Source organism: Lathyrus oleraceus, chromosome 7 (genome assembly GCF_024323335.1).
Source record: "Lathyrus oleraceus cultivar Zhongwan6 chromosome 7, CAAS_Psat_ZW6_1.0, whole genome shotgun sequence".
Taxonomy (NCBI): domain Eukaryota; kingdom Viridiplantae; phylum Streptophyta; class Magnoliopsida; order Fabales; family Fabaceae; genus Lathyrus; species Lathyrus oleraceus.
This window is the reverse complement of record NC_066585.1, coordinates 20,724,138-20,747,520: the sequence shown is the minus strand read 5'-3', so window position 1 is coordinate 20,747,520 and position 23,383 is coordinate 20,724,138. Positions and strand designations below refer to the sequence as shown.

The 23,383-nt window shown below is 40.9% G+C and overlaps 1 protein-coding gene across 1 annotated transcript; it reads right to left on the bottom strand.

Moving 5' to 3' along the window:
* Positions 1-22,604: 22,604 nt before the first annotated feature.
* Positions 22,605-23,000, bottom strand: LOC127101776 (uncharacterized). Its single transcript, XM_051039220.1, has one exon. The coding sequence runs from the start codon at positions 22,998-23,000 to the stop codon at positions 22,605-22,607; it is 396 nt and encodes a 131-aa protein (XP_050895177.1).
* Positions 23,001-23,383: the final 383 nt, after the last annotated feature.

The window sequence follows — 23,383 nt, the reverse complement described above, 5'->3', positions numbered from 1 at the left end:
TAAAGAGAGAGATATGAAAGAAATGGGGAGATATACAAGATAAGGGAGAAATCAAGTGCCAAGCAAAAATTTCTCATAAATATGTTATGTCATCATAAAAAAGGGGAAGATTGTGAAGAATACGTTTTTCATCTATATTAACTTAGTTTTGATGAAGACAAAAGCTTATCATAGAAGAAAGATCAAAGAAGAAAAAGATTGAAATCAAGTATCAAGAGTGGATAAGCTTTGGAAACCAAAGGATTGAATCATGGAGATTAATGTACAATGACATTTCATATGTATAAAAGTTTTAGGTGCTCAAAATAAGAATAAAAAAGCTGAAAAATTTATCATATCTGCAGCTTTAATGCGAAGCAGATAACTCTTACCTCAAATGTTGTTTTGAAATTATGAACAGTTAAAAGTTAGATAAATGTGTTACAAACCAACCCTCCAAATTTAAGTTTGATCTGACGGTTAACGAATCGGGGATCATCGATTTAGTGAGACTGGTTATAGAAAAATAAGAATGAGTTTCTCTCATCTTTTCTCTCTTTTGAATCCTTATTTTCTCTCAATCTCTCTCAACCCTAAATTGATCATCTCCACTAAAATAAGCGAAACAAATAGGCTAATCATATTAGGGTCTTTCTCCATATAAGAAGGGAACCCAAACTCAACAAATCTCCCTCACACAACTATGTGGAGGAAATCGTCAAATTGGAGATATCACAACAAGCCTCAAATTTCCCTCTTGGTAATGCGTTAGTCATCATATCAGAACCATTATCATATGTATGAACTTTAGCTAACTCCAACAACTTAGTATCCAAAAAATCACATACCGAATGATATCTCACATCAATGTGTTTGGACCTATTATAAAAAGTCAGATTCTTACCAAGATGAATATTGTTTTGACTATAAACAAATAACACATATTTATCTTGAACAAAACCAAGCTTTTGCAAAAAATTCTTCAACCATAGTAACTCTTTGCATGCTTCAGTAATTGCAATGAACTCAGCATATGTTGTAGACAATACTACACGCTTTTGCAATATGGACTGTCAAGCCACAACCCCCTTGCAAATTTAATCATGTAGCCCGAAGTGGACATTCTAGAATAAATGTCTCTAGACATATCAAATTCAGAGTATCCCACTAGAGTAGGTCTATCTCCTCCAAAATAAATCCTCACAGAAGTAATATCGCGAAGATACCTTAAAATCCATTTTACAGCATTCCAATGCTCTCTACCTGGATTTGGCAAAAATCTAATGATTGTACTAACACCATGTTATATATCTGGTCTTGTACACACTATTGCATACACCAAATTACCCATAACAGACGCATAAGGAACACGTTTCATATCAAACGCTTCATCTTCACTTGAAGGACTTTGATTAGAACTCAACTTGAAATGAGTTGCGGGAGGAGTGCTTACCGCCTTAGAACTTTTCATTTTGAATCTTTGCAGCACTCTTTCGATATAGTGTTCTTGTGACATGCAAAGTTTCTTATCTTTTTTGTCACGCATGAGTCTAATGCCAAGAATATGTTTAGTTGCTCCCATTTCTTTCATGACAAATGACTCTCCTAATTGCTTCTTTAACTTGTTAATGTTAGAAATACTTTTCTCTATAATAAGCATATCATCAACATATAACAACAGGATAATGAAGTCATCGTTAGAAAATTTTCTAACAAAGACGCAATAATCTGAAGTAGTCTTCCGGTATCCGTGATCACACATAACAAACTCAAACTTCTTGTACCACTGCCTTGGAGCTTTCTTCAACCCATATAAACTCTTTCTCAATCTACACACATGTTCTTATTTACCTTTAACTTGAAAACCATCGGGTTGTTTCATGTAGATCTATTCCTTCAAATAACCATGAAGGAAATTCGTTTTCACATCCATTTGCTCAACCTCTAAATCAAGAGTAGTAGTCAAACTCAACACGGTTCTAATTGAAGACATCTTTAAAACATGTGATAGAATATCATTAAAATAAACACCCTTTCTTTGAAGGAAACCTTTCACCACTAATCTTGTTTTATATCTTGGAGACTTAGAGTTGCTCTCATGTTTAACTCTATATATCCATTTGTTTTCTAAATCTATTTAGCATTTGTCGCATTACGCGAAAAACCGGCGGGAAACGAAACAACAGAGCCGCCACCGTGCGTTATTTATCCCAAAAGAGGGAAAGGAAACCCTCGAAGTAAACCTGGAAAGGACATGGTCTCGCGACCAGAGATGCAAGGATCGGGAGTCGGTTATGCGAAGGGAAGGTATTAGCACCCCTACGCATCTGTCGTACTCGACGGGATCCACGCTCGGAAAGAATAGAAGAAAGGTTGCTAGAAACTGCTCACAAACTGCACAAGGCTGGAAGGAAACACCGAAAGACAAAAGAAACAGGACTCGGCAGGATATCGCATCCTGGGCCTACGTAGTCTGTCAGACACAGACATCAGAGTCGACGTAGTTCAGGACAGGGGAAACGTGCTCGCTAGGATGTCGCATCCTATGCATACGTATCTTCTCTACCTAGAGAAGAATCAGAGCACTCGTAGCTCGGCTAACACACGCCAAACAAAACCACACAGGAAACTGACTGCCAATCGCTGGACTTACGTCAGACTCCACACAAACAGGTAAACATGGAAACCGAACGCCAATCGCTGGACTTACATCAGACTCCGAACCAACAAACACACACACAGGAAACCAACTACCAATCGTTGGACTTACGTCAGACTCCAAACACACACAAAGGGGTTGACAAAGAAAAAGGGCGCCCGGAGAGATCTGCTCATCTCCTGCCTACGTACCTCATCTGGTATGAGGATCAGGGCGACGTAGTTCCCCTAAACAGGGAAAGAACTTCTAACTTAACCAGAGACAAAGGGAGATAACAGACTACTAGGGAGACTACGACTCGAGCCTAGAAGTTGTCATGCATACGATCCCTATGTTAAGGTCTCTATCCTAACTTGCACAGGAAGCAAGTTATCCTAAACAGCACAATCAAACAAATACAAGCACAATAAAGCAAGCACACACACTATATGCAAACAATTGGGCTCATACAAGGCTAGGCTGCAGAAACAAGCCAACTGGAATGGGGTGTTTTTAGCTCTTAACCCTAACATTGAGAGTTAGCGTGAAGCAGATGAAATGGGAAGTGAGGGTAAGACCTCACAGCTCTTATCCCTAGCCTGAGAGAGCATGAATCAAATAGAAAGTGTGGGAGTTCAGAATGTAGGAACTCTTCTCCACATGACTGACACAACAAGATCTTGGGTTCTTATTCACAATGCATCAACACATGGTGTGTGAGCAAAGTGAATGACACAACTGAATAGCAGAGGATGGATTGCACATCCCTTTTATCTGCCAATTGCCTCTTAAGAGGACTTAACCTGCTTGGCACAAAATTAAACAACCACAAACATTGCCTCTTAAGGAGGGCTTCAGACATGTGCCTGCCAAAGTAACATGACAGGTCTTCCAGACTACATGAAGATCAAGGAATTATACCTCAGTGGTAAGCAAACCACAAGCAAGCAAAGCAAAGTTCAAATGAACTTAAAGCAACTTAGGTACCTGTGGAAACATCTAAACCAATCAGTACAAAATCCAGACAAACAATCAACAGTCAATATTAGACAGACAGACAAATCCAATGTGCACAATGAGCAAACACAAGTGAGTTGTTCTCAAAGCCTACAAAACAAGCAAATGTTAGCCAACAACAACAAATGATCAAGCTCAAATGAAGGAGCAACATCAACCATGGAGATGTATACTTGAACCTGAAATTCACAACTCAAATGTAAGCAACAAACCACTAGGTCAAAGCCTAGGGTCAAAAGAGGATCAAAAATCCAAAACAGAACTTGATATTTAACACAAAGCATGTTTAATCAATCATGAACAAGCCCTAAAAAGGACCAAACCAAAATCAATAAGCAAGTTCATTTCATGTGCAAGATAAATCAAAGACCAATTCAAGGCATCCAAATGATCATCATGAATGAAAATTCTCAATCAAAACAGAAATGATTCAACTAATTCTGGAAAAATTCATGAACATCCAACACATCTAACATGATCATCACACAAAAAATCAGAAGAATTAGAGGTAATTTGGCATGGAAATCACATTGCACAAGTTGAACATCAAAAGGTGTGACACAAATTGTCACACCATGTTAACACAAGCATAAAACAGAAATGGTACATGGGAAAAATGTCAAACCAAAGCCAAAATGTCCCTCAATGTGTCTAGAATTAGCATGTAAAATTTCAAGTCCATTGGATTGAAAACAAGCATTTCATGATAGTTTGAACAAAGCAAAGTCATAAATGTACATGTGTTCAATCATCCTAGAGCAAATTAATTTTCCAGCCATGCACAACTTTCCAATTCATGATCATAAAAAACTAGACATTCTAAGGAGCATTTTGCAAAAAATTGGGAGTGAATTGGATCATTTTTCAATTTACTATGATTTTTACAAGTTGATGAAAAAATGTGAAGCATATGTGGAAATGTGGAGGGAAAGACAAAAATCATGAAGCAATTTGAAAATAGGTCTTCGCTGGGAATCGATCCCTGGGCGAATTTGAAAATGGCGCGCCAGTGCGTATGAAACGCACGGTTTCATTAAATGACCTGGCTGGTCAACGCTTGTGTGGCATGGTCAAAACACTCAGGGCCAATGGAAATGCAAGGTAAACGCGCACATGGACCAATCAAGATGAAACCCTAAGCCACGCATGCAAATAACCAGGAACCGTTGCTAACTGGAAAAACCGTTGCCAATGGATGATCTTCATCTTCTTCGTGAGGAAGAAGATGAACAGTGTACGAGTTCAACAATTTTCCAGAAATTTTTTCCAGAAATTCAAAGTAATTACAATAACATGTAGCATTTTTCATGGAGATCAAAGATCAAGCAAAAGCTAAGCCTAATTCCACATATCAAGAGAGAATCGATAGAAAACATTTTGATGCATCAATCTTGAATCACACATATCTAGCTCAATAATGCACCAATTCACATGATTCTTTCACCAGAATGATCACCAACACAAGATCTACACAAATATAACAATGAATTTGAGAACAAGTGAGATCGAAACTTGACCTCTTTAAGAACAACAAGTTGGAAACGCGTGCTACAAGGCTCAGCAATGGTCCAAAGCTCCTCTACAATGCTTGTTGAGATGATTGATGGAGAGATTGAAGCTCAAACACGTGTGAATCCAGTTGAATTTGAAAATTCCATTAATGCTTCAAGCTTCATGTATGGTTGAGTATGGCACGAAATCCTCCAAATTCACGTTCAATCTTCCTCAGAAACACTTCATGATCATGAATTTAACAAGAGAAATGGTCTTTTGTGTGAGAAAATTGGAAGTTCTTTTTGAGAGAAAAATTTGATCAATTCCAAGATCTAGATCTGAAAGTGTTGTTAATGATCAATGCAGTTGTGATTATGATTATATATGCCTTGTTAATGAATCTGAAATCATGCTTAAGCCAAAACTAATTGGGATTAACAAGCTACAAGGTGTGTGCACAAATTTGTGTTTTCACCTCATGCATGAGATGCATGCATGAACAGTGCACTATGCTGGCCCAAATCCACTCAAAAAAGGCCCATGCACACTTTGGAATTGGTATTTCATGCATATGATCACCCAAATTGATTTTGATAACTTTCCCTTCAAAAATATCATGCATGAGCATATGATCATGCAAAGGAATTTCATGCCATGTAATGAGATATTTGGAAAGTGCATGTCATGAGGAACAAAATGCAAAAAGAACCACCAAAATTGGAGTCTTGGTTCAAAAGATATGGCCAATTGAATTTTTAAGCACACTTTGCCATGATTGGATCATATCTCCTCAACCACACATCATAAATCCATGATCTTGGACTTTTTGGAAATGGGAGAGAGAGATCTTCAACTTTCATGTTCAACAAAATTTCATTTGAAGCTTTTTTGATGATGTAAAATTGAGTTGAAGTTGGTCCAAAACCTTTCCATTTTGGAAACTTTCAAATTATAAGTCACTTTCCATTTTCGGAAACTTTTGATCTGGCTTCAAATCCTTCAAGATAAATGTTTGACATGTTGAATAACCTTCTTTGGGACATGAATGAAGTGTCTCAAACCATTTCTCCATCTCCTAGCCCTCAGTTGACTTTCAGTTGACTTTTATGGGCCTTAGATGACTTGATCATGCACTGTGGACTTTGAGCCTTCAACACTTGGCCAAATTGCATCAAAATGATCCTTGAGTAATGCAAGCTCATTGGAACCACCATAGGGCTTTCATCTCATGGAAAAACCCTTGCTCTCTTGAACAGATGGATTCTCCTGATCAGTTTTGACTGATGAAATGCAACATGCTATGCAATGCTAATGACCTAAAAATGAAATGAATGTACAAATGGGAGGTGCAAATTTGAGGTGCTACAGCTGCCCCTATTCAATCAACTGGGAACCTGAACGGATGAGAGCAACGGCTGTCAGACCTTCAAGGTACACAGGGATTGAATACCAAAGAACCGTAGAAATTTGCACTCTGCGGGGATCCAAGAAAAAACTGTTCACCAATGGCAACTTCCACTGGGATCTGATACTTATCACGGGACCAGACAAGACGTTTACCGACGACTCCACTGGGGATTTTGATTTTTATCAGAAAAAGGAACTACAACCATACATCAACAGGTGATGAATAGGAGAAAGAGGTACAACCAGACGTCAACGGACGAATGGGAAAAACTCAACGTTTATCGACACCAACGGAGAGGTGACCAGACATCAACGGATGAATGGGAAGACTCGACCAGACTTCAACGGACGAATGGGAAAAACTCAACGTTTACCGACACCAACGGAGAGGTGACCAGACATCAACGGATGAATGGGAAAGAGATACAACCAGACGTCAACGGACGAATGGGAAAAGCTCGACGTTTATCGACACCAACGGAGAGGTGACCAGACATCAACGGATGAATGGGAAAGGACTCGACCATACGTCAACGGACGAACGGGAGAAGCTCGACGTTTATCGACACCAACGGAGAGGTGACCAGACATCAACGAATGACCGGAAAGAGAAATACAACCGGACGTCAACGGACGAATGGGAAAAACTCAACGTTTACCGACACCAACGAAGAGGTGACCAGACATCAACGGATGAATGGGAAGACTCGACCAGACGTCAACGGACGAACGGGAGAAGCTCGACGTTTATCAACACCAACGGAGAGGTGACCAGACATCAACGGATGACCTGGGGAAAGAGATACAACCAAACGTCAACGGACGAATGGGAAAAACTCAACGTTTATCGACACCAACGGAGAGGTGACCAGACATCAACGGATGAATGGGAAGACTCGACCAGACGTCAACGGACGAACGGGAGAAGCTCGACGTTTATCGACACCAACGGAGAGGTGACCAGACATCAACGGATGACCTGGGGAAAGAGATACAACCAAACGTCAACGGACGAATGGGAAAAACTCAACGTTTACCGACACCAACGGAGAGGTGACCAGACATCAACGGATGACCTGGGGAAAGAGATATAACCAAACGTCAATGGACGAATGGGAAAAACTCAACGTTTACCGACACCAACGAAGAGGTGACCAGACATCAACGGATGACCTGGGGAAAGACTCGATGTTTACCGACACCGAAGCAATGATGTTTACCGACACCAAAGAAAGAACACACGCGGGTGCTGACATGACACTTACCGGTATCACAAGGACGACATCTACATGTGTCAAGGCAAGGCTAAACACTTGCTAGGGATCTCACTGGGGAGAATCAAACTTTCCTTTCACCAGCGGGTGAGGAAATAAACCTCTCTGGGGGATTATCAACCCTGAATGCTGTCTGTCAAGAGCAACTGTAGCAAATGTGTCGTACAGATGTTGAACAATGATCCGCCTCTGCCGGGGATATGGTCTAATTAGGTTTGACATGAATGCGTATGTTTGAATTTTTCTATGGCGTAATGCTCCATGTTGAATGGAAATGCTACGCGATTTGAGGATGCAATGATTACTACATGCAAGATGCAAATGAAGAAAACTCCGGCTGGGGAGCAAAAGGTTGCTTTGCTGAGCATACAATTCTGATTAGATTCTCCGACTCTGCGGGGAGACGCACTGCTGGGGTGCTTTGCTGATCTAATACTCTGGGGACGGCAGAGGAAATCGAGTCAACTCTGAGGAGACTCTGTCTGAAGAACACACCAACTTCTCAAACGTGCTGGCGAATAGCATTGCTGCTGGAGAAAGGATAAATCCCACCAAGGACAACTTCGTTGAATCCAATCCGCTTGGGGACTCCGTTGGGGGAAACAACCAATGCTCACCTCTACTGGGGATAACTGCTAATCCTTGAGCAGGATAAACTCTACTGGGGATAATCTTCACCAAGCATGATCCGCTTGGGGACTTCACTGGGGAAAACCATCAACACAAAATTCTGCTGGGAGAACTACCCACCTCAAAATTGTTGGGGAAACATTCACACCCCGCTGGGGAAAGGCATTCACGACCATGCTGAGGATTACAGTACTTCAAACCCGACTGCTGAGGAACAAAACTTCTCACTGATACCTCCGCTGGGGATACAACCTTCAGATTCAGTGGGGACCAACAGTCTTCGGACTAGCTGGGAATAGACCAACTCTCAGGCCTGCTGGGGAACTAAAAATCCTTAGACCTGCTGGGGATAGAATAGCCTTTGAACCTGTTATTGAGGGACACACTATCCACAGACGCCTCTGCCGGGGAAGAATAAGTCTAACAGATTTCAGACTTGCTTGGGGAAACGGCCACTCTCAAGCCTGCTGGGGAAACATCCTCAACCCTTAGGAACAATCTACCCACCGACACTTCCACTGGGGATATGGCAACCTTCAGGCTCGCTGAGGAGGCACCGATCTCGAATCTGCTAGGGAGATAACACTCTCAAACCCACTGGGGAGATACGGCTTATTTGACATGGAACGCCCATCGATTCGTCGAACACCGGCATTCATCATCCAACCATAGTGTCAACTTTCCCCTTTTGAGAGCTCCCAGACTCGTCTGATCTCTCCTGATTCATCACCTAATATTCTCGTCTCTTCTTTGCTTTGAGACGAATGATCTCCTCAGATCCGGGCTAACTCTCTAATCTTCAGACTTTGAAGAGTCTTCTTGATCCCCCTCTAGGATCGTCGTCCTTCTTCCACCGTCTTTTCGCCGTTCTTCTATCCCTTGCCCCTGATTGGACTCTGCGGGGATCTCTTGTCAAAGGCTTCATATCACAGCATGCAAATGAGTGAAAACGAACCAACAACACCTGCAAAGAGATCGTTAGATAAAAACGTGCCCCAGGCGTGCCAAAACTTCAACGCCTAGGTCACTCAAACTTCCGAATAAGATTTCCATATTTCAATCTTATAAACATGCATCGGAAGGGACCTCTATGTTTCAAAATGCGAATATTCTTATCAAAAATAAACGGATGTTTTCGTAATCAAAGCGGTAATGAAGACAAAAACAAAATTATTTGACTGAACATGCATTTATTGACTGGACGAAAGGTGACTCAGAACTGAGCAACGCACAGGAAGCAATCCCTGAAAAGAGGTGATTGCGCACAAAAGGAAAAATCTATCCTAATGGCAATGTGGAACCGTGATCTCATCGGGTTCCAACTCGGTTACACCCCATATGTCCTCAAGACTTTCCGCACTTTCTGTCTTCTGAACAAGACGATTCTGATCGATCTCTGTCGGGGATTATCCAAGTCGTATCCAAATCTCAAACGATCATGCTGGACGCAGTTGTTCGTTTCAATCCCACTTTTGCATGGACCGCCCTTTCGGGTTTTCAGTCCACCGGGATACCCTTTTTTGCCCAAGTCGCCCTTGTGGGGTTTTCGACTTGCCAGGTGTACGGTTTTTTCTTTTTTTTATCCCTAACTTCTGCCCGAATCTTTTCTTTCTTTTTTTTTTGGCAGGCCGGGATGCCCATTTTTGCCTGGACTCTTTTATTCTTTTTGTCCAGCGGGTCTCTTTTACGAAGTATCTTCTAACTGCATCCGCATTCACAGGGGATGGAAAATCCTCACCATCCATGGTCGTCAACAACAAGGCTCTACCAGAGAAAACCTTCTTGACCACGAATGGGATCCATAATTGTGTGTCCACCTGCCCCTACGATCGTTGAGGAGGAAGGATCCTTTTCAATACCAGCTCTCCCACGTGGTACGCACGAGGTTGCACTTTTCAGCCACAAGCACGTTTCATTCACTGGGTACAACTGCGCATGACAAATAACTGCTAGCCCCTTTTTTTCAATCGGGCTCCCTTCATACCGAGTCCTTATCCACTCAGCCTTCTCTAATTTCTCATCCATCAGGACTCTCCACAATGGGATCTAGACTTCAGTAGGTAATACCACTTCTATCCCATACACGAGCGAGCGCGGCGTTGCCCCAGTAGACGTACGCACCGAAGATCGATACCCAGGATACAAGCTTCGTACTCAGCCACCATTGTTGGTGCATTCAAATGTTATCCGGGCAACAAAAGGAATGTGGGATCTTTTCGGCGTAACCAAAGCGGCACTAACTCATCCACATTAACCTCGCCCCATCAGACATCAGAATCCGTTCGGATTCAGGGTCAGGCCCCTCCTCCGGGACTGGTTCCTCAGAATCTTTCAATTTGAGCACCTCGAGATGTCCTCATCAGGGAACTCAAACTTCCTTGGTTGGTAATCCTCAATGGGTTGCGGGGCGATGTAATCGGACAATACACTCCCCTCGATTGCTTTCTAAGAGGTGTATCGTATATCACAAATCAGTCAAACTCACTTTTTTACCATCTCGCAACCCGTCCGGTCAATGCTGACTTCTCAAACGCATACTTGATCGGATCCATCTCGAAATCCACAAAGTGGTACGAACCAGCATATACTGTCTCAGTCGGCGAGCAGCCTATGCCAAAGTACAGTAAGTTTTCTCGAGCAGTGAATGTATTGTTTCACAGTCGGTAAACTTTTTGCTAAGGTAAATTGCATGCTCTTTTCGACCAGACTCGTCATGCTGACCCAACACACACCTTATAGACCCCTCGAGGGCTGTCAAGTACAGAATTAACGACTGTCTCTCCATAGGATGCATCAGAATCAGAGGTTCCTGCAACTTATTCTTTTATCTTTCAAACGCCCCTTGGCCCTCATTATTCTACCTGACCTTTTGATCTCTCTTTTCTCTTGAATGGGTTCCCACGTGGCTGTCAGATGAGATATGAACCGTGAAATGCAATTCAATCTATCTAAGAAACCACGAACCTTCTTTTCTGTTCTCGGTTCAGGCATTTCTTGTATTGCTTTTTCCTTTTTCTTTTCTTTCTTTTCTTTCTTTTCTTTTTTTTTTAGCAGGATCAACCTCGATTCCTCTTATCCGCTCACAATAAGCCTCTGCATTTTACCGGACAGCACTCCACAAGTGCACTGATTCGGACTCAACCTCAGTCTGAGTTGTCTCGATCCGGTCAAACAACTTTCCCCGGTCTACCGGATGCCCTTTTTCTGTTTGGGACTTTGCTATCATGTCATCAACATAGCATTTGGTTCCATGATGAATCATATCACGAAACAAAGTCGCCATAGACCTTTGATACATGGCACCGGCCTTCTTGAGACTGAATGGCAACACCTTATAACAAGAAGGTTCCCCTTGGTATGATGGACGTTGGTTTCTCCAGATCATCTGGCGACAGTTTGACCTGACTAGAGCCAGCAAAGCCATCCCTGAAGGAGAACACCGAGAACTGAGTTGTAGCATCAACTAATACATCAATGTGACATACTGGGGATTCCTCTTTCGAACCAGCTCTGTTCACACCTCGGTAGTCCACACACGTTCTCACCTTCTCATCCTTTTCCGGCATCGGCTTTGCTTCACTGGAGGACAGTCTTCTCTTAATGGTAGCTTGTGTACCGCGATGTCAGTATCCGACCCTGGCATATCCTGATACGACCAGGCGAAGGTATCCACATGCTCTTTTAACAGTGCTACCATTCTGCTCTTTATATTAGCCCCTGAAGCGGCCCCAACTTTCACTGCCTTCTGACCTCGGCGGTGCCTGGAATAACAATCTTGAATCGCTCCTCGTGCGGTTAAATCACCTACTCCTCTTATTTCAACAACCTGGCTAATTCCAGCAGATCACAATCTTCTTCGCCTTCTTCTTCGGCATGATAGAGCGGATCGTCGAAGTCATACAGAGGCGTAACCGAATTGTTATCAATGAGATCAGGAGAATAGTCACTTTTGAGGTCGGAACAAGACAAATCAAAAGGAAAGAAAAATGAAAATAAACATTGCCATTTTTATTTTTTAAACTGCAAAAATAAATGAAAGACAGGGAGCACCGCTTTTACTACAAAAACAACCATTTATTAATGATGCAAAATGTTGCACAATGAAACACATGAGGTGGCCCTTACAATGGACCATTACGCTTCGGGAAAAACGTATGGCTTTCATGCAAACAGAATTGAAAAACAGAAATACTACTCTTCATGATGAGTGACAGTGATGATCCTTGAGGCCTTCCAGTTCCCTGGTACGTACGATCTTATCCACGACTCAAGCTCACGGTCACTGTCGATCTCTTCACCCACTGTACAGGCGTGACCTGGATCCAACATTCCGGCACTGACGAATGTGAACGGTTGACGACGTCCTCTGTTTTGTCTAGACGACTCTTGATCTAGCTGATAGCCAACCCCAAACATATCTGCTTTCGCCACAATGTCTATGATCTTTCCCCAGCCTAGGGCTTCTCCTTTCTTCACCACTTCCATGGCCTGTTTGTAAGAAGAAATGGACAGCTTCTTCTCTTTCTCAGCAAGAATGGCGTTCTCTACCTTGACGGTTTCAACTTCCTGACTCGGTGTTTCAAATTTTTCACCGTCCATTTTTACTTCCATCATTCTCTGGATCGTTTCCCCCATCACTACACACCCCTTTGTGTCGACGGCCGCACAACAGTTATCAACACTAGGGAATGCTCCACTCTTCATCAGATGTTTTGGGACTATAGACATTGAAGTTTTTAACTGGTCCCCCTCAGTCACCTTTGTTCCTCTCTTGTCCTTTGACATCACCTTCACCCCCACGGGACCTGGCACGGGGTTAGCGTTAACATTCAGTGTTGGCGCCAAACTGATGGCCTTAGAATCCACCATGTCCTGGACGACATGCTTAAAAGCTCTACAACCCTCAATGTTATGTCCTGGTGCCCCGGAATGGAACTCGCACCTGGCATTCTCATCGTAGTTTGCAGGCCTCCGATGCAGTTCTACAGGAACCAATATCCTTGGCCGAACTAACCCAAGATCCCTCAACCTCTTGAACAGAAGGGTATAAGTTACGGGTGGCTTATCAAACTGACGATCCGTCGTCCCCTTCTTCACTTGGCCCTTAGCTTTCGGTGCTTTTTGTTGAGGTAGCGGTTGCTGCTGTTGTACAGGTGGATTACCAACAGGAATGGTTACAGTGGCAGCATAAGGGTGGTAATGATCCTTACCGCGTTCTTTTTCGGCCTGCACACCACCTGATTCAACCTCCTTCTTGGGCTGACCATTGCCAGAGGGCTTCTGTACTACGGATGACGGAGCCTTTCCCTGAACTTTCTCCTTTATCATCCAGCTTTCAATCCTCTCCAACCTCTCAGCAATTGCTTTCTGCCCCGAGGCGAGCCCCTGCACGACTTTGAACAACTCCCCCATCATCTCTTTCAATTCGAGAATGTCGGCGTTAGATGGATCCATCAGTCTGAGTTTGTTGAATTTCGCAGGATGGTCTGAACGGAAGAGCTATGTGCACTGGTTAGATACTGACACCTACAAAACAGAAAACAGGTTAATATGACTCACACGTGCAATGTCTATCCGTATGAGGAAAATTCTGTCCTTTGATTCTAGCTTCATTGAGACGAAAAATATTTCATCAACAACATTCTGACATCCGGATGTCTCTCAACCAGAATCTCAATCAAAAATGGACCCTGAGTACGGATAGACATGGGTTAAATGCAGATGAATGTGAAATGGGAATGATGCAAATACATGCAGGCAGGTCACTGTGCCATCTTCCAAGTCATCTGAGGATCAACTGTACTGGACCGGTCTCTGAACTGATCACAATCATCTAGGGCCCGAGTAACCATAAATCCAACTTGGGAAGTTCCGAAATAAACGGAACCGAGGAATATATCACCATCATCGAGGAAATCCACTGAACGGATGACAACCAGATCCTCTGAACAAGTACCTTTGGATTCGACCCGGGGATCCGAAATAAACGGAACCCGCTGATAAATACTACGGCCAGAATTCCGGCGTGTCAGAAGTAAGTACCCATAAGTTCATCTGAACCATAGTCACCATCAGTACCTGCAAATGATTCATTCCCTCCCCACTCACGGGTGTCATCTAGGCCAGGGTAAGGATAAGAGAAACGCAGGATAAACAACCCTTTCAAGAATATCATCTTGTACACACCCGATGTATGTACCGATAATACCCCATCAGAGTCTGAACTGCTCGTGATATCATGTTCCGCTAAGTGGCGCAATACCACCCGCTTCCCATGAATCACTCTATTCCTAGGTGTCCTAGAGTTCACTCATAGCCTGGGTATTGGGCCTTTTACCTCTTGTAACTCCCACCCCACAGAGAGACAAACACACAGCCAGCACAATGAAAATAATAGGATGCATGCAAACATAAATGCAAACATAAATACACACATAAATGCACAGCATAATCATAAATGCGATAAACGAAACAGTAAAAGCAACCAAACCCTATCCTATAGAGCGCTAGGACTGACTCGCTTAGGGAAGATGGACCAGCAAGAGGTCAACTTCTCTATTGTCCCCAGCAGAGGCGCCAACTCTCGCATTACGCGAAAAACCGGCGGGAAACGAAACAACAGAGCCGCCACCGTGTGTTATTTATCCCAAAAGAGGGAAAGGAAACGCTCGAAGTAAACCTGGAAAGGACATGGTCTCGCGACCAGAGATGCAAGGATCGGGAGTCGGTTATGCGAAGGGAAGGTATTAGCACCCCTACGCATCCGTCGTACTCGACGGGATCCACGCTCGGAAAGAATAGAAGAAAGGTTGCTAGAAACTGCTCACAAACTGCACAAGGCTGGAAGGAAACACCGAAAGACAAAAGAAACGGGACTCGGCAGGATATCGCATCCTGGGCCTACGTAGTCTGTCAGACACAGACATCAGAGTCGACGTAGTTCAGGACAGGGGAAACGTGCTCGCTAGGATGTCACATCCTATGCATACGTATCTTCTCTAACCAGAGAAGAATCAGAGCACTCGTAGCTCGGCTAACACACGCCAAACAAAACCACACAGGAAACCGACTGCCAATCGCTGGACTTACTTCAGACTCCACACAAACAGGTAAACATGGAAACCGAACGCCAATCGCTGGACTTACATCAGACTCCGAACCAACAAACACACACACAGGAAACCAACTGCCAATCGTTGGACTTACGTCAGACTCCAAACACACACAAAGGGGTTGACAAAGAAAAAGGGCGCCCGGAGAGATCTGCTCATCTCCTGCCTACGTACCTCATCTGGTATGAGGATCAGGGCGACGTAGTTCCCCTAAACAGGGAAAGAACTTCTAACTTAACCAGAGACAAGGGGAGATAACAGACTACTAGGGAGACTACGACTCGAGCCTAGAAGTTGTCATGCATACGATCCCTATGTTGAGGTCTCTATCCTAACTTGCACAGGAAGCAAGCTATCCTAAACAGCACAATCAAACAAATACAAGCACAATAAAGCAAGCACACACACTATATGCAAACAATTGGGCTCATACAAGGCTAGGCTGCAGAAACAAGCCAACTGGAATGGGGTGTTTTTAGCTTTTAACCCTAACATTGAGAGTTAGGGTGAAGCAGATGAAATGGGAAGTGAGGGTAAGACCTCACATCTCTTATCCCTAGCCTGGGAGAGCATGAATCAAATAGAAAGTGTGGGAGTTCAGAATGTAGGAACTCTTCTCCACATGACTGACACAACAAGATCTTGGGTTCTTATTCACAATGCATCAACATATGGTGTGTGAGCAAAGTGAATGACACAAGTGAATAGCAGGGGATGGATTGCACATCCCTTTTATCTGCCAATTGCCTCTTAAGAGGACTTAACCTGCTTGGCACAAAATTAAACAACCACAAACATTGCCTCTTAAGGAGGGCTTCAGACAGGTGCCTGACAAAGTAACATGACAGGTCTTCCAGACTACATGAAGATCAAGGAATTATACCTCAGTGGTAAGCAAACCACAAGCAAGCAAAGCAAAGTTCAAATGAACTTAAAGCAACTTAGGTATTTGTGGAAACATCTAAACCAATCAGTACAAAATCCAGACAAACAATCAACAGTCAATATTAGATAGACAGACAAATCCAATGTGCACAATGAGCAAACACAAGTGAGTTGTTCTCAAAGCCTACAAAACAAGCAAATGTTAGCCAACAACAACAAATGATCAAGCTCAAATGAAGGAGCAACATCAACCATGGAGATGTATACTTGAACCTGAAATTCACAACTCAAATGTAAGCAACAAACCACTAGGTCAAAGCCTCGGGTCAAAAGAGGATCAAAAAATCAAAACAGAACTTGATATTTAACACAAAGCATGTTTAATCAATCATGAACAAGCCCTAAAAAGGACCAAACCAAAATCAATAAGCAAGTTCATTTCATGTGCAAGATAAATCAAAGACCAATTCAAGGCATCCAAATGATCATCATGAATGAAAATTCTCAATCAAAACAGAAATGATTCAACTAATTCTGGAAAAATTCATGAACATCCAACACATCTAACATGATCATCACACAAAAAATCAGAATAATTAGAGGTAATTTGGCATAGAAATCACATTGCACAAGTTGAACATCAAAAGGTGTGACACAAATTGTCACACCATGTTAACACAAGCATAAAACAGAAATGGTACATGGGAAAAATGTCAAACCAAAGCCAAAATGTCCCTCAATGTGTCTAGAATTAGCATGTAAAATTTCAAGTCCATTGGATTAAAAACAAGCATTTCATGATAGTTTGAACAAAGCAAGGTCATAAATGTACATGTGTTCAATCATCCTAGAGCAAATTAATTTTCCAGCCATGCACAACTTTCCAATTCATGATCATAAAAAACTAGACATTCTAAGGAGCATTTTGCAAAAAATTGGGAGTGAATTGGATCATTTTTCAATTTACTATGATTTTTACAAGTTGATGAAAAAATGTGAAGCATATGTGGAAATGTGGAGGGAAAGACAAAAATCATGAAGCAATTTGAAAATAGGTCTTCGCTGGGAATCGATCCCTGGGCGAATTTGAAAATGGCGCGCCAGTGCGTATGAAACGCACTGTTTCATTAAATGACCTGGCTGGTCAGCGCTTGTGTGGCATGGTCAAAACACTCAGGGCCAATGGAAATGCAAGGTAAGCGCGCACATGGACCAATCAAGATGAAACCCTAAGCCACGCATGCAAATAACCAGGAACCGTTGCTAACTGGAAAAACCGTTGCCAATGGATGATCTTCATCTTCTTCGTGAGGAAGAAGATGAACAGTGTACGAGTTCAACAATTTTCCAGAAAATTTTTCCAGAAATTCAAAGTAATTACATCAACATGTAGCATTTTTCATGGAGATCAAAGATCAAGCAAAAGCTAAGCCTAATTCCACATATCAAGAGAGAATCGATAGAAAACATTTTGATGCATCAATCTTGAATCACACATATCTAGCTCAATAATGCACCAATTCACATGATTCTTTCACCAGAATGATCACCAACACAAGATCTACACAAATATAACAATGAATTTGAGAACAAGTGAGATCGAAACTTGACCTCTTGAAGAACAGCAAGTTGGAAACGCGTGCTACAAGGCTCAGCAATGGTCCAAAGCTCCTCTACAATGCTTGTTGAGATGATTGATGGAGAGATTGAAGCTCAAACACATGTGAATCCAGTTGAATTTGAAAATTCCATTAATGCTTCAAGCTTCATGTATGGTTGAGTATGGCACGAAATCCTCCAAATTCACGTTCAATCTTCCTCAGAAACACTTCATGATCATGAATTTAACAAGAGAAATGGTCTTTGTGTGAGAAAATTGGAAGTTCTTTTTGAGAGAAAAATTTGATCAATTCCAAGATCTAGATCTGAAAGTGTTGTTAATGATCAATGCAGTTGTGATTATGATTATATATGCCTTGTTAATGAATCTGAAATCATGCTTAAGCCAAAACTAATTGGGATTAACAAGCTACAAGGTGTGTGCACAAATTTGTGTTTTCACCTCATGCATGAGATGCATGCGTGAACAGTGCACTATGCTGGCCCAAATCCACTCAAAAAAGGCCCATGCACACTTTGGAATTGGTATTTCATGCATATGATCACCCAAATTGATTTTGATAACTTTCCCTTCAAAAATATCATGCATGAGCATATGATCATGCAAAGGAATTTCATGCCATGTAATGAGATGTTTGGAAAGTGCATGTCATGAGGAACAAAATGCAAAAAGAACCACCAAAATTGGAGTCTTGGTTCAAAAGATATGGCCAATTGAATTTTTAAGCACACTTTGCCATGATTGGATCATATCTCCTCAACCACACATCATAAATCCATGATCTTGGACTTTTTGGAAATGGGAGAGAGAGATCTTCAACTTTCATGTTCAACAAAATTTCATTTGAAGCTTTTTTGATGATGTAAAATTGAGTTGAAGTTGGTCCAAAACCTTTCCATTTTTGGAAACTTTCAAATTACAGGTCACTTTCCATTTTCGGAAACTTTTGATCTGGCTTCAAATCCTTCAAGATAAATGTTTGACATGTTGAATAGCCTTCTTTGGGACATGAATGAAGTGTATCAAACCATTTCTCCATCTCCTAGCCCTCAATTGACTTTTAGTTGACTTTTATGGGCCTCAGATGACTTGATCATGCACTATGGACTTTGAGCCTTCAACACTTGGCCAAATTGCATCAAAATGATCCTTGAGTAATGTAAGCTCATTGGAACCACCATAGGGCTTTCATCTCATGGAAAAACCCTTGCTCTCTTGCACAGATGGATTCTTCTGATCAGTTTTGACTGATGAAATGCAACATGCTATGCAATGCTAATGACCTAAAAATGAAATGAATGTACAAATGGGAGGTGCAAATTTGAGGTGCTACAGCATTTAGGCAGCTTCACTAAATCATAAGTGTGATTATCATGCAATGATTTCATCTCATCATGCAATGCATCCATCCACTTTTGATTTTCATCGCTTTCCATTGCCTCTTAAAAACACTTGGGTTCACCCTCATCAGTCAAGGTCACATACTCATCAAAATTATACCTTGTAGAAGGTTGTCTCTTCCTGTTAGACCTCCTAAGTTGAACTTGAGATTATTCTGGATCTTTACCAAGATTCTCATCATGTGACATATCGCTCTCCCCTTCATCATCATTATTTTGAATATTTACCTCATCTTCAAGTTGTTGATCATCAACATAATCATATGGCTCACCATTGTGATCATCACCACCAATAGCATCCAAATCATGACTATGAATTGGATCAACACTAGACAAACTGATATCTTTCTTGGGTGTAGCCTTCTCTACCTTATCAATGACTTTAATAGTTTGATCTTCCATTAACACCACATTGCGGCTTCGAATAAGCTTCTTTCGTACATGATCATACAACCTGTAACCAATCTCATCTTGCCCATAGCCGATGAAGATACATTGTTTTTACTTTGCATCCAACTTGGATCTTTCACCCTTTGGAATATGCACAAAGGCCTTACAATCAGATACTCTCAAATGATCATAATTGACATTCTTTTCAAACCAAATTTTCTTTGGAACTTCACTGTTCAAAGCAACAGTATGAGTGAGATTACTACATGCATTGTCGTGTAAAGTTCCTCGCCCCAATAATGATTAGGCAACTTAGCTTCAGAGAGCATACACCTTACTCTCTCAATTAGTTTTGATTCACCCTCTCTGCTAAACCATTCAATTGAGGAGTTTTATAAGGAGTTTTTTCCATGTGAAATACCATGTTGCTTGCAATAGGAATCAAATGGTCCATAATACTCTCCATCATTGTCTGAACGAACACATTTTAGCTTCTCGCTTGTCTACCTCTTAACCAAAGCATGAAATTCTTTGAACTTTTCCAACACTTGTTGTTTTGTATTCAAGGCATAAAACCGTACTTTCCTGGAGCAATCATCAATAAAGGTGATAAAACAAAGTGCACCACTAAAGGGTTTTACCTTTAATGGACCACAAACATCAGAATGTACCAATTGAAGCAACTTTGACTTCCTTGAGGGAGAATGTTTCTTGAAAGATACTCTAGTATGTTTACCAACCATGCAATGAGAATACTTCTCCAAATCTACATTCTTTAATCCAGAAAGAGCATCCTTTTTAGCCAAAACATTCAGCTCATTTCCACTAATATGACTAAGTCTTCGGTGCCACAAAGATGTTTCCATGTCGATAGCATTCTCACTGTCCCTAGCAACCAAAGCTTTTGTCCAATACAGTTTAGAAAGCTTTTCCCCTCTAGACACAACCAAGTTACCTTTGCTGAGTTTCCACTTTCCATAACCAAAGTGATTATCATAACCACAATCATCTAGCATATGCATAAAGATCAAATTAAAGGGAACATCTGGAGCACGTTTGGTACCTCTAAGCAACAATTGCATTCACATGTTGGTTTGAAAGATACCCTCACCAATACCAATTACCTTAGATACACCATCATTACCCATCTTCAACACTCCAAAATCACCAGAAGTATAAGATGTCAAGAAATCCTCCTTAGTGTAACATGCAATGTAACACCACTGTCAACTATCCACATGCTTTCGTCTGATACAAGATTAACAAACTCATGATCACGGAAAATAACAAGATCATCACTAGTAGCAGTAGTAACATGATCATCATCATGATCTTCATGGTCTCTTTGTTTAGACTTAGCCTTTTGTTATCTATTTTCTATTGATAACAATACTTCTGTATGTGTCCTATTTTGTGATAATAATTACACTCCAGATTCTTGTATCGTGACTTAGACTTGCTTCTGTTATTCTCTCTACCACCCTTCGGTTCCTTTTTATGACTTCTACCCCTATTTTCAGTGACAAGTACCTCGGGTTGAGATGAAGAACCATGTGTCTTCCTTCTTATCTCCCCATTAAGAATACCACCTTTAGTCGTTTCCAAAGAAACAACACCTCTAGGAACATAACGTGTGATAGAAACCCAAAACGTCTTTCAACACTCTCGTAAAGATAGCAATAGAAATACTCTCAAAAGTTCATCATCAAATTTGATACTCATTAGTGCTAACAATCGCAAATCACAAAGAAAAGTAGCTTACAAATAAGAATCAAAAAGCTGAAAATTTTCTCAAATCTGTAGCTTCAGTGCGAAGCAGATAACTCTCACCTAAGACGTTGTTTTGAAATTCTGAACGGTCAAGAGTTAGATACGTGTGTTACGAACCTTTCCTCCAAATTTGAGTTTGATCCCACGGTTAACGAATCGGGGATCGCCGATTTAGTGAGACTGATTACAGAAAAACGAGAATGTGTTTCTCTCCTCGTTTCTCTCTTTTGAATTCTTATTTTCTTTCTATCTCTCACAATCCTAAATTGATCTTCTCCACTTAAATAAATGAGAAAAATGAGTTAATCATATTTGAGTTTTTCTCCACCTAAAAAGGGAGCCCAAAACCCAATAATATTTGCTTGCCTAAATATATAAAGAAGACGTCCTAAAAAATTTGTAACGGTATTTAAAGTCTAAAAGTTCCAATATATTGTATGATCTCCAAAGATATAGAATCACGAGCTCCAAAGATATAGAGTCACGAGACAACATTCTAAAGCTTAATAGTCTATAGTGTAATGAAGAAGTAGTAATCAAAACAACTCTAAGTCTCTTTGTCAAAATTGTGAATCACAATCTCTTAGTGTGTTTATTTCTTCATTTTCTCGTGTATAATTTAAGCGTGTCTAGAGCATACACAACAAATGACACTGCACTCTTTTCTTTAGATTATTTTAGCATACATTTGAGATAATAGTATACTATATGTAAGTTTAGATTCAAAAAAGTTTGCTATTCAAACTCTTCTTTGTGATCATTACTTCCACGTCAATTGAAAACACAAAATATGGGTTATATCTCTAATCGCTACCAAACACGCCTTCAAATCAATTATTATTTCTCTTAGGTTTCCCAACACTACGAAATGAACCCAACCCAAGTAGACTTGAACTTCCTTTAGAAAAACAAAGAGTTGGTACATTTAAAACATAACTAATCCTAAAACCATTATCATTACTCTTACGAGAATATGAAGATTGTTATCTATTCAAACTCGTTCTCATTAGATTCAGCGATAAACTGGTCGAATTGCTTCGCGACAAAGGAGGCGAAAAAACTTGTTTGAGTATTTGTTTCCTCAACTTGTTTCATTATTTTAGTCGAAAATGGACGAGGTGGAAGATTCATACATGGAGGATGTTCCTTATAATTTTCAATGATGTTTTTCTTCTTATCTTGTATCTGCAATGGAAGTATAACTCCGTTGCAGAAAAGTTCATCTGCTGAAGTTGTTTCAAACTCAGTGCTTCTGCTAGTGATGAATTCAAAATCAGGATTTGATTCAAGAAGCAATGTGTCTCTACGAGAAACATCATCATCATCATCATGTTTCATTTCATTGGAGAAAGAGAAACGGGGTGAAGATGTTTCAGAACACATAACTGAAAACAGAAAACAAAGTGGATTTCATGGTTCAAATGATAGAATTTATACTAAAGTTTTGAAGGGTAGGTAGTGATTTTGTGTGAATATTGGAAATATGAAAGGAAAAATTAATGTTGTAGCGAAAAGGAAGATGGGATATGAAATAAATAGGGATTGGAAATTGTAAAAAAATGTTGAAATTCAAGATTTTTTTTTTTTTTTTCTGAATTGAATTGAAAGTTTGATGTTAAGGGAATAGCTGATCATTCCAATTATGTTGACACTAATAGATATGCCATAGTTTATATATTAAATAAAAATAAAAAATATTTATATGGAGGACTATTCTAAAACCCTTATAACAAATATCACTCAACGGTTTTTTTTTTATTATTATT

Excerpts from the sequence above, each read along its gene's own strand:
- LOC127101776 (XM_051039220.1), bottom strand. The coding sequence starts at position 23,000 with ATGTGTTCTGAAACATCTTCACCCCGTTTCTCTTTCTCCAATGAAATG.